The sequence below is a fragment of the Zonotrichia albicollis genome, chromosome 4, assembly GCF_047830755.1.
Source record: "Zonotrichia albicollis isolate bZonAlb1 chromosome 4, bZonAlb1.hap1, whole genome shotgun sequence".
In the NCBI taxonomy this organism is placed as follows: domain Eukaryota; kingdom Metazoa; phylum Chordata; class Aves; order Passeriformes; family Passerellidae; genus Zonotrichia; species Zonotrichia albicollis.
In genome coordinates, this window is record NC_133822.1 from 34,569,749 (window position 1) to 34,586,606 (window position 16,858).

Here is a 16,858-nt window from a genome sequence, read left to right on the forward strand (position 1 = left end):
GGCTTTGCTCAGCCCTGTGCTTCCTTCTGATGGTCACTTCTCTTGCCTTCCCACCATTTCTCATCCCTGTACATACTTTCCCCCCATCTACTGCTCTGTTTGAGTGGTGAACACACCTGTGGCTTTGCTCCTGTGGGATGTCTTACCAGAAGCAGCCCTGCCTTCGAGGTACCATCGAGCACCCTTCTCTACCCCTTGCTCAAGGCCATGGGTGAGCAGCAGGAAACCATTATGTGAGCATTGTTTCCCTCCTTGGATGCCCACAGACAAGGCATTTCATTTCCTCCCTTCTCCTGGTCAGAGTGACTGGAGAAAAGATCTTTCCGAGCCCACACCTGGCACTCATGAATATTTAATGTTTCTAGCTTTTATTTCCCTTGGAGAGCAAAACCTTTTCATATTTGATGCCCTGGAAGGCTGTTTGGTTGCTGAATGTTGTTTCATCAATGCCCCCTTTCCTCGCTTTTCCTCCAGACTGCCCAGCCTCTCTTCCTTTCTCTTCTTGAGCAGCGTTCCCTTTTTACAAAGGTTGCTTCAGAAAAGGTCACCATCCCTTTCATGTCCCCTCCTTACTGTGAGCCAGCACAGCTTCTGCTCTGCCAATGGTAAAGGAGAAATGGGGATGTGGGGAAAGGCAGCAGTGGGGAGGGAGCCCAGGAAAGGTGTGCACAGAAGCTGAGGAGCAGCACAGAGGCAGAGAGGAGTTGTAGGCAGAGCAAGAGAAAAATGGCTGAACAGCAGGTGGAGGCAGCAGAAGGTGGGAAGGAGGCAGTAGCAGGATTTTGGTGAAGGGGCTTTCCAGCACCTTTCAGAATTTGTCATTCAAGATGCACAGGTGTTGCTGTGGATGGCAGCTTGTCCAGCAAGGACCCTTTGGAAAAGGAATGCATCCCAATTCCCCAAAACAGAATACTCCCAAAGCTGCACTTCCTATTTCCACCATTAGGCAGTTGCTTTAGAGACCTCATTATTTTGGCCACCAGCTTCTATGGTAAATCATCACCTGTTGGCCTTAGGCCACTCAGTCTTTCTCCCTCTTTCTCCTGCAATTGCAGCTGATGTTTGAATGTTTAGATGGGTGTAGATTCAGCATTACTGCTTTTGAAGAGCCAGTCTCATATCCATAGTCAGCATCAATGGCAAGAGAAAGATTAATCTGTCAATCTGTGAAATTAAAAAAAAAAAACCAAACTGCTTTCATTTGGACTTAGAACCTGTAAATGCTGAAATTCTTTGTGATGTGGAAAAGATGCCACAGGGGCCACCTGCCAGTTCTTGGGTTGTGGCCCCACGTACCCCAGAGTGCCTAACATGGGGGCAATAGCTATGATCTTGTAACTGTGGACAGCATAATCCTGTACCTTCAGTAATCCCTCTTGTGAATGTCTGTTTTGTCTGTTCTGCATTTCAACGTAAGGGCAGTCTCATCTCTCCCATTACCCAGCTCTAAAATGGAGCTAGCATCAAGTGATCTGAAAAACACCACCCCCTCTTGCAGCATTACTGGTACTGTGTCACTTGGCTCTCCCTAATGTACTGACCAGGACAGTTTGTGGGAACTACTGAGCTCCTCCTGTGACACAGCATTAATGCTGGGAGCACGTAGCACTACAGTGAGAGTGCACGGTCTTGAAGTCCCAGGGCTGTCCAGAGTATTTCTCCAGGGCCCAGCAGGTCTCAGTGGCTGTGCTGTTGGGCTTGGTGTGCTGAGAGCTCAGAGAGCTGTCAGTGACTCAGGGCACAGCTGTGATCCCCAGTGAGTGGCTGGAGCTGTGTCCCTGATGTACTCATCTAGAAGCTGCCTTATGTGGTGACTGGTGACACAGCAGGACAGGCAGGCAGCAGGGCTTAACTACTGCTCCACAGCCTGGTCTTAGAGCTAGAGCCATCATCCCTTATCCTTCATGATCCCATGGAGGCACCAATGAGCACCTTCCCCTTCCTACACATCACATACCTGTAAATACCACTCCTGTCTCTTCCGCCCTGCTCTGTCTCCAAAGCATTCTTACCAATCCAAACCAGTCTGCTGTTCCACAGCAGGCACACTTCTCCCTCTTCCTTCAGTGTTTGCGAATTCCATGCCTGCCTGCCCCACCACAGGTGCCCTTCCTCCCCTCTCTGTGGGGCAAGCAGTCTGGGGAACAGACACGGAACATAATGTATAGTATTGTGTGGTAATTACTTGGTGCTGGGTACACAAGGGAGATTATCTTGTGCCTCAAAGGGCTGTCAGAGAATCCTAATCCTATCTTCCCCTCCTCCTTCCCCTTCCACTGCCATCTAAAGCAATGAATTGGTTATAAATACCTAATTAGCTAATTATTTGCTGGCCTACATGGAACATCTTCAGTGAAGGAACTCTCTGGGTATCTGAGGGGAACCTCCACGGAGATAAGGAGAGACAACCTTGTGAGGTGTGCACAGGGATAAAGGCAGTACTGTGATGCTCAGAAGAATTTCTAGGCTTTCACCATCCCTGGAGAGTAGAGGAAAAGCCATTAGCTCCATGGAGAAATGGACTATATTTACCCCTACTTGTGGCTGTGCGCTGAAGAGCCAAGGGGAAAATAAAACCACAAGAATAATTCATTAGGTAATTAGAGAGGAAAAAAAAAATTTTTTTGAAACATTTGCACTGGGCAGAGATTCTGTGCTGGAAGCTTTTTGGGCTGTGCCTGCTACTTGTGCGCTCCAGCCCCACTGGGGCATGAGGACTAGCCAGGGGAGGAAATTGTGGTTTTCATGACTGTCTCTTGATGATACTGTCACTGAAAAAAACCCAAGTATCTATGCTAGTTTATATGTTCTGAAAAGGTTCATGCCACTGGCAGGCTGGCCTTGGTCTGTCCATGCAGATCTCACAGGGTGCAGGATGCAGTTGCTGTACTGGGATGACTTTCAGTTGGAGCCACTGGGTGATGGGGCTGTTGAGCTGACATGCCCCTTTGGGACTGTTCTCACTCTGTTGTCCTTCTGCAGGGAAAAGGGAGGGAGGTATGTCAGTCAGATAGCTGATGGCACCAAAAGTCTCATTCTCTTTTCTTCTCTGCTGCAGATGGAGGCCTAAGGTTAAGAGATCACAGCATCACAGCAGCTCTGCTGGCTGCCTGTCAGTAGAGGTTAGGACAAGAAAGGGCAATAACCATAAATCTGGCCAGGCTTGGGCAGTGGTTAATTTCTGACACTCTGCTTTTCTTTTCATGGGCCTTTTTGCTTTTATTATGCATGTCTTGTAAACTTCTTTCCTTCTCCTTCCCTTCCTCTCTCCCTCTCTCTATCCCTGTGTCCCACACTTGCTCCTGCTGGTTCTCTTCTCCCCCTGCAGGCATGCGCATCCTTGTGAACCTGCTGCTGGACACCTTGCCCATGCTGGGGAACGTCCTTCTTCTCTGCTTCTTTGTCTTCTTCATCTTCGGCATCATCGGCGTGCAGCTGTGGGCTGGGCTGCTCCGCAACCGCTGCTTCATGGAGGAGAACTTCACAGTGTGAGTGGCTGGGAGACAACACTTCCTTCCTTCCTTCCTTCCTTCCTTCCTTCCTTCCTTCCTTGGATGTTTCTCTTTCCCTCTGCCTGCTCATGTCTTCTGCCAGGCTCTCTGTGCATCACTTACTCCATGTGTGGGGTGATAGTGTGTGTGAGTGTTGGTCACATCTTGCAGTGGGAAAGGGAGGGTGGGCAAAGACAGCTGACTTTCTTCTGTCTTCACAGCAAGAGTCTGGGTTCATTTGGATTTGATCAAGGCACAGGTTAGCATGGCTGCTATGTCTAGTGATATAGGATGGTGCTCCTACACCCAGAAAGAACTGAAACTCTGAAACATGCTGCCAAAAGATACTGAACCTGCTCCTTCTTGACAGAAAACAAGACTCACAGGAGCCTTACAGAAAGCCATAGTGCTGCTTGATGCATCCAGGAACATCTTTGACACCTCCAAAATAGAGCTGGGTCTCTCTTTCAGCAGTAGTGCATTACCTTTGGAGGGACACCGAGAAATTTCTAGAAAACTTAGGAGTAGAATTGCATGTGGCCAGTGCCATGGGCAAGGGATAGAGGGCTGGTGGGAGAAGTGTCCCACAGCTGGGTTAGTTGAAATGAGAGCATCTAGGAGCAAAAAATTAATGTTTGAATGGGAGAAAAAAACTTGTGAAGAAACATGGGAACGCTTCTGGCAAAGAGAGCCTGAAGCCACACAGGGGTCAATTCAGGTATCTGAGGTTTGTTTAAGGGTTCGGGGGCAGTCTGCACAGGCAGTGGGGTGGAAAAGCTCCTGCCTGCCATGAATTGTCTGATTACCCAGTTTCAGAGCACAGCTCTTCCTGTTGACTCTCTGACTTTAGTAGATCTCAGGCTTTAAAACATTTTCTTAAAACCGTATGCTAATCCCAGGGGTGCTATCAGTGTAGACTACTTAAAGAAAACCTAGAGCTGTAGATCAGTTTAAACTGATTAAACAGTTCTGAAGCTTTAGAGCATCTCAAATTGGAAAAAAAAAGTGTGAAAATACAATGTGCAGAACAGCAGTGGAGTTGCAGAGTAGGAGCTGCTTAAAGCAGTGTTTATTTATTCCTTGGGGAAAAACTACTGTTTAGGATGATTGTCCTTTATGTAAATCAGGAGTAGCACTTCTTTAATGAGTGTAATTATATCCATGCAGAGTTGATGTAACTGAGAAGTGAATTGGGGCCACAGCCTTCACAATGACAGATATTAGAAAATATTTGGCTGACCATTACTAGGGAAATCAGTTCTGAAGGTGCCCATGCACCAATGATGAGGATGAGTTACAACATACCTTTGTAGTTTAGTCCTGCTTAGTTAACAATCAGAGCTTGTCTTTTTCTTTTTCATCAACACCTGTCCTCTTCCAATGACATTTAGCGGAAAAAGTCTGCATTTGCACAACGTGAAAGTTGTGCATTGTAGCACTACAAGGAATACACCAGCTAGAGCTTAATCCTTTTTTTTTTTTTTTTTTTTTGCATCTCCACCTTTCACTTTTCTGATATTAGCTCATCTCCAGCTAGGCAAGCATAGATGATTTTAATTATTCATGCATTTGGAAGGTGCTTGCATTATTTGGAAAAAATACATGAACTTGTCATAAAACATTGCACCCGTAATGCCAGCTGTCAAAGAGGAGTCAAAGTTAAGGTTAAGTCAATTTTATCTTTCCATTTCTGAATTTTAAGGCTTATCTGTGCAATGTTAATTATGCATGAACTGGATTTTTTTTAGAAGTACAGAAGGTTCACTACCAAATGTTATAAAACATGTCCATCAGCAGTTACATATATGAACATATTACAGTAAAGCCTGATGAACTTCCTTAATGTCATTGCATCTGATTTAGCTTTGATTTTAATGGGGAGAGTATCAGACTGCAAATCTCTGCATTCCAGCTTTTTTTCATCTCCATGCAAGCTGATTGTGCAGTTTGGCCTGGGGTGATCTGATGGCAGGAAAAGCTCTGAAAACTGGGGCTGACCCTAGAAATTTACTGGTTTTCAGGAACCCTGTCATTCCTCCCCTTCTCCTGAGTCAACAAACCGGGAAATCCCCCACGCAATGCAGTCCCTATGTCAGAATGGGGGCTCCCTGCCCCACCAGTATCACTGATAGATAGGAAACTCTTTGTCACAGGAAATTTGATTGTGGCTTCTTTTGCAGACAAGGTGACATTGTCCTGCCCCCTTATTACCAACCAGAGGAAGATGATGAGATGCCCTTTATCTGCTCGCTGTCAGGAGATAATGGAATTATGGGCTGTCACGAAATACCCCCGCTGAAGGAGCGAGGCCACGAGTGTTGTTTGGACAAGGATGATTATTATTATTACAATTCAGTCCGGCAAGAGTTCAATGTCAGTGGCATGTGTGTGAACTGGAACCAGTACTACAATGTGTGCCGCACAGGCAACGCCAACCCGCACAAGGGTGCCATCAACTTCGACAACATCGGCTATGCCTGGATTGTGATATTTCAGGTAAGTCTGAGTTAGCCTCCTTACAAGGCTCAAGCTTGTACTTCTGTTTTTCAAACTCAGTCCTTCTGGGCTCCAGGGGTAGTTTCTGCAGGGTGTGACAGAGATGCAAAGTAAAGGGTGTTGTAATTCCCCTGGTAAGGGAGACAGTACACACATGAACGTGCTTGCCAAAATAAGCTCCACTCTTCAGGCTGACTCGTACCAGTTTCCCCTCCAGTCCAGACAGCTATAGTAAAGGAATTATTTTTTTCTTTTTAATTCCCAGCACGAGTTGCAGATGGGAGCTAAAATCCATGCCTTTTTTCTTTTCCTCCGGCTGTACGCGGTGTCCAGTCCAAGGGGCACAGCAACCTGCTGCGGGTTTTCCCCCGCTGCGATCCAGGGAAATGAACTATTTTAATGAAATATTCCTGCTGTGGACTAGAATGATCTCACAGGCTTTGACAGTATGCCAGTGTCACCAAGCAGTACCATGCTGATTTCCCAAAATGGAAATTTGGCTTCATTGAAATGAATTGTTGTTTCTCACCTTTCTTGGGTTGCACCCATCCTGCTAGTATCTGCTTGTTATACACTGAGGAGTGAGCTCTGGAATACCCGTCCTGTTTCTCTTGTTTGTCTCTGCAGGTGATCACACTGGAAGGGTGGGTGGAGATCATGTACTATGTGATGGATGCCCATTCCTTCTACAATTTTATCTACTTTATCTTGTTGATAATCGTAAGTATAAGGTTTGATGAATTGTTTGTCAGCAATGCAAGCTAAGAGCTGACAAAAACCAGGTCTTAGGTCAACATAGATACTGGGGAAGCAAACTTCTAGAAATTTCAGAAAATCCAGCTAGTTGATTTTCACCAAGAGTCTGAGGCAGGATCACATATATAGTTGTCAGACAAGTTATTAGCCTTCACTCAAAAATATACTTAAGATTGATTTTTAAAGTTATATGTGCCCAGTGTAGAATAATGTTGTCACTGGCAGATCTACTTGCAAAGTAAATTCCTCAAACCAGTTGACTTAAAAGCCAAATATTTCTCTGCCGTTCTACTAGATCTCTGTACAGTTAAGCTCTTGAGTAATTTTTGAGCCATGTTGAGTGAGGAGCTTTTGGCAGCACCTGGGTTTATCAGGTTCAGAGTCTGAGATTCACATTTTGTTAGATTCAGGATCTGTCATGCTGAATTACTTCCTCACCATGAACGAAAAGGAGCTACTGCTCCAAAAGTGTCAGCAGTCCGAAATAAACTGGCTGTGTGAGATCCCTTGTGGATGATAGGATGGAAAAAGAGAAGTGTGTCAGCAATGAGAACTTAATAAGCAGTTTATAAGCCCTGTGGATTTATACAAATGAAGTTTGAAGGTTGGTTTTCTGCAAGGATATTCATTATCAGCACCTGGGATGAGAGCTGAAAAACATGGTACCATTGCCTCCCTGTTCCTCAGGCTTCCCTTGCATAAGTGTGTTTTCTTGGAGGGAATATCCTGTTTCTAACAAGGAAAGGTTGTGTTTTTTTATGAAGACTCTTGCACATTGCTCACCTGGGGGACCAAAGTCAAGAGTGAAATGGAAAGACATAGGATGAATTATGGGAAGTATAAAATCTGTATGTGGTAGGAGCAATTTAGTTGCAGGTCACTGAGCAAGCACCTCAGTGTGTATTTCCAAGGCCAATGTACATTTGGATGAATGGACCTGGCCAGGACTCTGATCTTCATTCAACGCTTGTCCTACAGGGCCATGCCCTTCAGGAAATAGGATCTCTAGAAGCAGTCACCCAGTAGCACTAACAGACTGATCTAGTACAGGATCTAGTTCACATTCAAGCTGGCATGCAATGACTTGAGATAAAGCAGACTTTAATCAATTTCTGTGAGAAATTCTGCAGCCTGTACATATGGAGGGTGGTTCAAAAGAAAAAAATCTATTGGCCCCTTCCGGTAACACAACTTAAAAAAATCTTACTATATCCTTGATTTCACCCTGCCTTACAGTATTCTATTCTCACAAGGGAAAGACAAGGAGATAAAAACAGGAATATGACGTACTCCCTGTGGGCTGAAGCACGAACCTGGACAGCAGAGGTGAAATATACCTTAAGGAATGTTGCTTTTACTTTGATGCTGGAGAGTCCCAAAGAGACAGTGCAGAGATGTGATTGCACATGGGATGATGGGGGGCAGTTTCTGTTCTCAAGGGCAAACTGGACGTCTACTACTTTTTGGGAGTTCAGAAAATAATAATTTCCCATGAATTTTGTTCATATATTCCACAATACAATAGATATTTAGTACCCACCTGCGTTTTGACTTTGATCAGCATCGTCAGGATACCCCAATTTGTAGAATGTGCAAATAGACGCAGACTTTACTCCTTGTCCCACAACCCCAGTCTCTCCCAGAGCCAGGAAGGACTGTGCAGGGTCAGTGTTTAAGCACTGGGGCACACATACCCAGTCTTTTGTAGGCCAGTTCCAGAAACTGCCCTTCCCCCCACATTTCAAACTACATAAATTCTGTCAGCGTATTTTTGGTTTCTAAGTATCCTTCTAGTGCTGGCTCACGTCATGTGGATTCACAGTGATTCAAACTGTGTCTCTGCATTTGCAGGCACCGAAAACCCTCAATTAAACACTCCACCTGAGATGTTACTGCAGAGTGTCATTGACATTTCTAGACACTCCCTCCTCATTTGCAGAAGCCATATATGTTTATTTCTGTCAAACACAGGAGAACATGATTCTCAGGTTACTTTGGGGACTGCTGAGAACAAAGTAGTCATATGCTAGGTGGAATATTTTCTTTACCTTTGTGGAGTTAGGCCAAGGAAGTATTTAGCCTTCCTGCTACCTTCTTGGCATGTGATGCATCTTTTGCAGCATAGAGCAAGTCACTCTAACTTGATACTATTTGGCTGCATTTTCTATCTGAATCTTCATATATAAATGATGATCACTTTTTAAGTCTCATGAAGTACAGCCCTTCCAGCCTTCTTCCTTCCCTCCTTCTCCATGCTTTGAAGGCCTGGCTTTCTAAGCAGGATTGTTCTGACAGTTGTGTTTTAAGCCCTGACTCTTTGCTTTTCCACTCACATTCTAGCTTTGACTCAGGCTTACTCTTCTGGGGCTGTATCTCTACAGTTTCTCTCTAGAGCTGTGCTTTCATCCATGACTTCTTTCCTACAATGATATTTGCAAACACCTACATGGGGCATTACCTGCTACTGCTCATATGGCAGGAAGGCTCCACCACCTGGATATACTCCCAGCACAGTTAGAGATCCTGCACAGATGTGCTTCTCTGAGGGGAAGGGTGCTGACTGACCATGGCACTCTGAGTGGCCTTGGGAAACAACCTGGGAAAGCATTTTATATGTTCAGCAGATTTTAAAATGCTTCCCCCTTGACCAGAGATCATGGATATGATATGAAGGAAGGACTGCTCCCTGCTCTTGGGTCAGTGTTTCACTGGGGTTTTCCTGCTTGAGGTCCAGGTGTCTCTGACACCTCTCCAGCTACTCGGCCACTGCTATGGCTCCTGGACTGGAGCAAGCTCTTCTGAACTCTTACACTGGCATCTGCATTGCAGCACAGAGGGGCTCCTTGAAGGGCTCTGTGCTTACACAAATGGGCCTCAGAAGGTAAGTTGGATATCCATCAGTAAAGCAGTAAAAGTAATTGACAAGTCAGGATCTGCAGCACTAGTCAGATTTGTCCGATATTGCAGACGTGGGGTTTGAACTTTGGGCTGGATGAGACCAGGATCTACTTTATCAAAGCACAGCTCAGTCTCAGGGTTGAACAGGACCCTGTGTTGGGACTCGAAATCAAGGGTCTCCATCTGCTTCTCTCAAATGCTTTGACTCCATGTCTGACTCTTTCTGTCTCTCTGCTCAGCCAGCTGAGATGAATCACTCAATTAGGAGCCTTCTGGGACCCTTCCTGTCCTTCTCCTAGCTGGGAGGCAGCGCCAAGCTCAGCAGAGACTGAGAGTTTATGGACTTGCCTGTGGTTTTAAGGATTAGCCAAGCTAATTTGCTTTGTGTTTTAATGTTTCTAGCTAAAACAATAAGGACTGAGGACTAGTTCCCATATCCAGTCTCCTCACTCCCATCCTTTTTGTTCATCTGGTGGGAGATGGCAGCAAACGGTGCCTGTGAGGACAGAGCTTAGGAATGGGAACCTGAGCCCCTCTCCAGAGTCAACCCTAGGCTGACAGTGCAGTCCTGGTGAGACATGTCAGCCCTCAGCTCTTCCTCTAGTGGCCCAGAGAGAAGGTGTGGCAAGCCCTAATTGCTTGTTGTTGGGGAGTTGTGATTGCAGAGTGTGGGGCGGTGTCACAGGTGGTGTTCCAGAAATGCTCATGCAGCTGGTGCCCACCTCCCTGCCCTGCCTCCCTCAGTGCCAGCTGAGGGACACAACCAAAAGGGAAAGCCCGGGTGAGTATCATGCTGCTGAGCAGAGTGCATCTGAGAAGAATTTGGATTCCCAGTAATATGCTCATCAGTTAAAATAAAACATGCAAGACATCACAGACTAGGGAAAATGTTGGGTGAAGGCAAAGGAATCTGAACGAGGCATTATTTTAATTTTCAAGGCTGCATGCTGAAGCTGAAGGAAAAATAGGCTGAAATATGGGGGAAGGAAAGAGAAGAGAAGGTTTCAGTGATGAAGGGAAACAGAATTAGAACAGCTTTGAAGGGTGCTGAGAGGAGGAGGGGAGGGAAAAAAAAGCCCTTTATTTTGAGATGCTTTATTGTCCTTATGTTGAATCTGGTTGGAAAGAGCTTCGTGTTTCAAAGGGTTATTGAGATGTTAGACACATGCCCTTTGAACAAAGGGCACCTGTGTCCAAGAGAAAGGGTCACCCAGAAGGGCAAGCTGGTCAGGGGGGCAGTAAGGGCTATGAACTGAGGGAAAGGCTGCTTGGATAGGTAAAAAAAGCTTTCAGGTACTTGCTGAAATAAACTTTTTTTTCCATTCACAAGCACTGGGGTCAGGTTATCAGCACCTTTGCCTGCTCTGTCCCCTTTGCTGGAAAGGCTTTCAGGGGAAGAGCCATGTGAAGACAAGGTCAGGACTGAATCTTGCTCTCTGTCAGAGCTGTTTGCTTGCAAAGTGAGGGGAGATGGGTCCTGTGTGGGTTCACACAGGAGAAACTGATGCCAGGGTGCCCCTTAGCAGGGATGCTCACAGGTCCAGGGGAAGCAGAAGTCTTGAGCTGGTGCTTAACCTCCTCCCAGGGGCTGTCCCACAGAGTCTGTTTCAGAGCACCGCAGATGCAGAGTCTTTGTTCAGAGTTTAGGCTCTGCATTTTATCAATGCCCCTATTGACACAGCTCTGCAGGCAGGGGACACCAACCAAGGTGTCACAGCTTTTGAAAATTATTTTGAATGTAGTTACTAGCCCTTTTATGTATGAAATTCTTATCATATTGAAGCCCAGGATTTATCCTCTATCTATCTATCTATCTATCTATCTATCTATCTATCTATCTATCTATCTATCTATCTACGGGTAGACTTTCTGATTGAAATTAATCTCTAATTTCATTATATGTAACACAGGGTGAGTTTGTTTTGCCTCTAGAACTCTCAGCAAAAAGAAATGCTTGCTCCATTTTATAAATAGGAAAACTGAGGTTTAAAGGGAGCATTCAAGTTTTAAATTAAGCCTGATAGACATTTGGGGTTCTGTATGGAGAATGGGGAGAACTTGGGCATTTTGTTTGCTCTTTCTAAGAAATTGGGAGTGTGTTTTTTACAACTTTTATGTTTGAAATGAGAAGCCTATGTAGGCCAGAGGACAAGTTAAAGAAGAGCTAATATGATATGCCTTGTATCAGAAAAAAAGAAAATAAGCAAGGAAGTCTGGCTTTATCAGACTACTCAGTGTCCTTCTAAAAAAGGACGTATTTTATTTGTAAAATCTTTTTTCATTTCAAAAGCTCACTTGTTTCAGGAAAGCCCCATCTCCTTGGAGAATTAAGGTGCAAATGGTAGAAATCAATAATATGCCCCAAGTATACTAGTGTGTCATTAAAATGATCTGAGAATACTGACATCTCTTCCAAGAGGTGGAGACTATAAATGGTTTTATTCAGTGGTAAATTAATTAGTAGAGGAGAAATCAACCAAACTGGTTCTCTGTCTCCTACCTTCTATTTAACACAAAGAAGAGGGGAAAACATAGTCCAGTTTTCATCAAACTGTTTGTATGTAACTTCTAAGTGATTGCTAAGAGTCCCAAAACCTGCTGAAAGTTGGACCTATTTCCTGATTTTCAATGCATAGCTTTAAATTCTTAATGGAAATTATGTTGAGTGTGCTCTCAAAACCAAGCTCATGCAAAACCAAGCTCATGCTCTCAAAACCAAGCTCATGGCTTTCTCTGAAACCTCTTCTCCATATGCAGACTGATTCCCACTCCTCTGCCTCCTTTTCTCTCCTCTTACATTCCTGCTCTCACATGTTCTTTTTCATGCTGACATTGGTCCTTTGCTGCTAGGTGGGCTCCTTCTTCATGATCAACCTGTGCCTGGTGGTCATCGCCACGCAGTTCTCGGAGACCAAGCAGCGGGAGCACCAGCTGATGCAGGAGCAGAGGGCCCGCTACCTGTCCTCCAGCACCGTCGCCAGCTACATGGAGCCGGGCGACTGCTACGAGGAGATCTTTCAGTACGTCTGCCACATCCTGCGCAAGGCCAAGCGCCGCACCCTGGGGCTCTACAACAGCGTGCAGAGCTGGCGCCACGGCCACGAGCCCGGCCGTGCCAAACCCGGCGGCAACAGGAAAAGCCAGAGGCACCACAGTAAGGATTGCGTGGGCAAAGCTGGAAATGCCAGTGGTGGAAATGGGACAGGAATGGGAGAGTCTCCGTGTGCCAGCTTGCAGAAGGACCTGTGCCTATAAAGCACAGAATTAGAATTAACATTGGCCACTGAGTGTGGCACTGTGGCCAGTACACCAGAGCAGCAAGGTGGGGGTGACCGGCAGGAATGGGAATGAAACAGGGCTGGCCAGCAGGTTCAGATCTGAAACCCAGAGACCATAAAGAGATAAACACACTTGTAAAGGGCTCCATGTCTGGTATAGCCAGGTGTTGATAGCAGTTTGGGAGAGAGAAGAGTTAGGGGATACAACAAAGTGGGGAAAAGGATTGGACTTGGTGGCACAGCAGGTTTCTCGGAGCTCGCCTCCCAAAGTGAGTTGCTTCCAGACCTCAAGAGAGAGGCAAAGAGTGTTGAATTGCAATAAGGTGTCACCTGAACCTAAGGAGTAATGCTGAAGAATTCTGGTTGATATGCAAGGATGATGGAGACAATTCCTCTTTTATGCACATGCTGTTGCATAAAATTAGGCATGAGATATCATTTAAATTGGGTTCCTGGCTGGAAAAGTCACTGTAAAAATGGTTTTATAGAGTTAGTATTAACTGCCTGCTGATGCCTTTCCTAAGTTATGCTCCCATTAACAACCAAAAAGGCAGATTTTCCTTAAGCGTGTCTTGCATACTCAAACTTTCATTTTCTTTACTTGCTGGAAGAAAAGTTTCTGCAGGCTTCATGCACTCTGTTAATGAATTAATTGCTTCATTTCCCCCAGTGTCCATTTGATCTTCCAGGCCAAAATGGAGGATCAAGGAACACTTATTTAGATTTCTCTGGTTCATAGTGCACACTGTCAGGGGGAAGTGTTCCTGTGTTACCTCTTCTGGTTTCTTGAGATGCTTTGCTGATGTAGTTTCTCTGATTTAGAGAGTTCAGTTCAGCCTGGGGTTTCTCAGACCCCACTTGTAGCAGTTCAGGCCAAAAGCAGCTCTCATGACCACTTTTCCCCTCAGGTCCCACTTAACACAAGCTCGTGAGTCTCAAGCTATGATTTCTGCATGAGACAAAGCAGTTCTTTCTCTGATGGACATGAACCCCTTTCAGCCTAATCACAGGCAAGCTGAACAGTGCCGTGTGTTTTGGAGACACAGCCTGTCAGCATAGAGCCCCCAATGGCAACAGCTCCCATTGCTGCCCTTGAGACGATCTGTCAGTGTTTCATCATCCTCACAGCTAAAAAGCCCAGTTACCCAGTCTAAATACCCAGAAGCCAAGCAGGTGTCCACTTCGACTGTCTTTTTCATATCCTCCTTCTTTAAGCAGCACCATTTCTCTTTCCAGGGCTTTGCCAGCAGCACAACTCTCTTGGCTGCCCTCCTCAGGGCTTGGTCCAGCCCATCGCTGTGACAGCAACCTCTGATCCCACCAACTGCCCCCGATGCCATAGGGCCGAGCACGAAGCATCCAGAAGGCTCTCGGTGCTGGATAGCGCTGGCTCAGACCAGGAGGATGGAGGGGCCAGTGACGGGGAGGGGGAGGGCAGCCAAGAGGACCAGGGTGCCTCAGCGCTGGAGAAGGAGGAGGAGCTGGAAGAAGGAGGACGGCTGAAGATCTGCAGTGACATGTGGCGAGAAGTGAGGGTCAAGCTTCGAGTGATTGTGGACAGCAAGTATTTCAACCGTGGGATCATGATTGCAATCCTGGTGAACACCATCAGCATGGGCATTGAGCACCACGAGCAGGTAAAGCACCTCAGGGCACAAGGTGGGCAGCTTGGACTCCCCCTCCTGCTGGGGGTTATGGCCTTGCTAAGCAGTTGATGCAACTTGGTGGAGGCAGAGACTGAGCAATTTGGACCTCAGACTGCAGCACAGATGGTCCCAGCATGACTTTGGAGAAAGCCTCAGGATCTTGCAGGGTCTCTTGCTTTCTTATACCTGTACTTAATGGCTTTCTCTCTCTGTGTATTGTCCTCTCACCTCTTTTCAATGCCTCTCTTTTCTTCCTCCCTGGTCATTCATCCCACTGTTTCTTTTATGCCCTGTCTTCACATTCTGTCTGCTGCTCTCATCCTCATCTCTTCCATCTTCCTCATCTTTCTCACTTGTTTCTCTCTTCATTAGCTCACTGAATCCTTAGTCTATGTGGTTAATTTAATGTGCCCTCTGGGGATGTCAGAGGCACTTCACTGGCATCTCAATTCAAATCCATCAGCTTGCTAGCCTTCCCAACTTAATTAAGAGGTGTCTGAGCACATTCTATCTATACAAGAAGGCTAGGAAAGACACCACCTCCAATCTCCAGTCATTTTGGGGGCTCAGGCTGCTTGAGCCTTTCCTTTGCCCTGAGAGTAAGAAGTGATAGATGGGTCAGACACAAGCAGCAGGTGTGGGCACAGGCTTGACTTTCACACCAGTAGTTTGCAGGCAGCTCTGAGTCATTCGTACATTTATCCTAATGACAGGCTTGTGAGATGGAGAGGAATTGTGTGCTCTCATTTTATAGCTGGGCGACAGAGACTGTGTCTGCACTGTGGTGTGCAGTGCCAGAGCGGGTTAAGCATTCCCATGACCTTGCATCTGCATTGCTGGTTGGTAGCTCTGCTGCACTTTGCATTGAACAGTCCATGCTGAACACCCACATTTCAGATCTATGCTGCCAGTCTGAATGTGACCAAGATTCACTCCTTGTGTCTACCCAGATCACAAAATAAGAGATTGCCGCACTACTGAGGTGCTGACTGTATTGAAGCTCTGGAGCCAAAGTGAAGTCTGGTCCTGAGCACAGTCTCAGGCAGCAAAGAGACAGGCAGGGAGCCCAGTTCAAGCAAGGCACTCAGATTTGTCCTGTGCTGTATCAGGATGAAGATACCTCCAGACCCAGAGTATCTTAAATTCCCTGTTTGAGGCAACACAGTGTCTGAGGCAGTATTTGAAGCCTCAGATGTCTGGATCCCACCCACGTACCAAGCTTTAAACCAATTTTCAAAGCCCAGCTAGTTTCTGATACGAGGCTGTGACACCTTAATTTGATCCCAGAATTCAAAACTGCACTGGCTGCTTCAGTACCAGAAAAATACTGGCAGGAGCCCAGAAGAGAGGAGAATGAAGAAGACGCTGGAGGGGTTGACTCATGGAAATAGATAAAAAAGAGCAAAGTATTTATCACGTAGCAGAGAGATGACTAAGGGCTGGAGCCCAGGACAATTTGAAAACTGCCCACTGGTATTTTAAAGATGTGATCACTAAGCAGGGAGAGCCATTGTTCATCCTGGTTTAATGGTCACAGCGTGAATAATAGTTTGACAGAAGAATACTTGAGCTGGAGATAGAGAATTCGCTCTCATGTTCTGGCTATTGTATGTGCAGATTTAAGCCCTTCTAGGATGCCTCTGCTGTGTTTGTACAGCCTGCAGCAGAGTAGGATCTGTCTCTGCAGCCTTGGGGTTTCTTGTAGCAGGTTCTTAATGATAGTCCTTTAAATTGTACTATCACTTTTTATCCATAAGCAGTTGGGAAAATCTTATGACCTTGCATGCTGTTTCTACCAGAAGAGCTGTCAGCCAAACTGATCATAACTGAAAAATGTGGTGCAGCCTGTTTATTCAAAATGTGTACTGAATTCTGTTATCCTGGCACAAGACTAAAACATATTCATACCATACCATGAATTTTGGGTTCTTTTCTGTCAGCAGTTAACTCAGAAGCACACAGACATTTGTACCTCCCTTTGGTCTGCTCAAGTTTTTCTCAAACCATGCCATCATGCCTAAGCACATCTTAGGCTGGTGCTTCATTGCCTACTTATTTCTCCTTTCTTTCTCTTTTCCCTGTTGTCTTTTCTCCCAAAAGCACAAATTTTCACAGAACAAAATCCAGCAAAGGCCCTCTGCCCACCACGATCTGTGATTTGCTGGGTGACACCATCCTATGATTGAAGAAGCTTCTGTTGTTTCAACTATTTCATCGTGTGATGTCTTCTGACCCAGAGCTAATGCCTGTAGAGACCCCTTGAGCTTTTATTTTCTGGTACATGGGCTATCAC

At 45.8% G+C, this 16,858-nt stretch overlaps 1 protein-coding gene across 7 annotated transcripts in view; it reads left to right on the plus strand.

Annotated features, from left to right (window-relative positions):
• CACNA1I (calcium voltage-gated channel subunit alpha1 I) overlaps nucleotides 1–16,858 on the plus strand; it is a 164,104-nt gene that overhangs the window by 107,283 nt on the left and 39,963 nt on the right. For all 7 annotated transcript variants that reach the window (XM_074539414.1, XM_074539416.1, XM_074539412.1 and 4 more), the window contains 5 exons: nucleotides 3,329–3,488; nucleotides 5,672–5,987; nucleotides 6,615–6,707; nucleotides 12,492–12,795; nucleotides 14,156–14,556. In XM_074539414.1, the coding sequence (XP_074395515.1) occupies nucleotides 3,329–3,488; nucleotides 5,672–5,987; nucleotides 6,615–6,707; nucleotides 12,492–12,795; nucleotides 14,156–14,556 (1,274 nt within the window). The remainder of the gene's footprint in view (nucleotides 1–3,328; nucleotides 3,489–5,671; nucleotides 5,988–6,614; nucleotides 6,708–12,491; nucleotides 12,796–14,155; nucleotides 14,557–16,858) is intronic.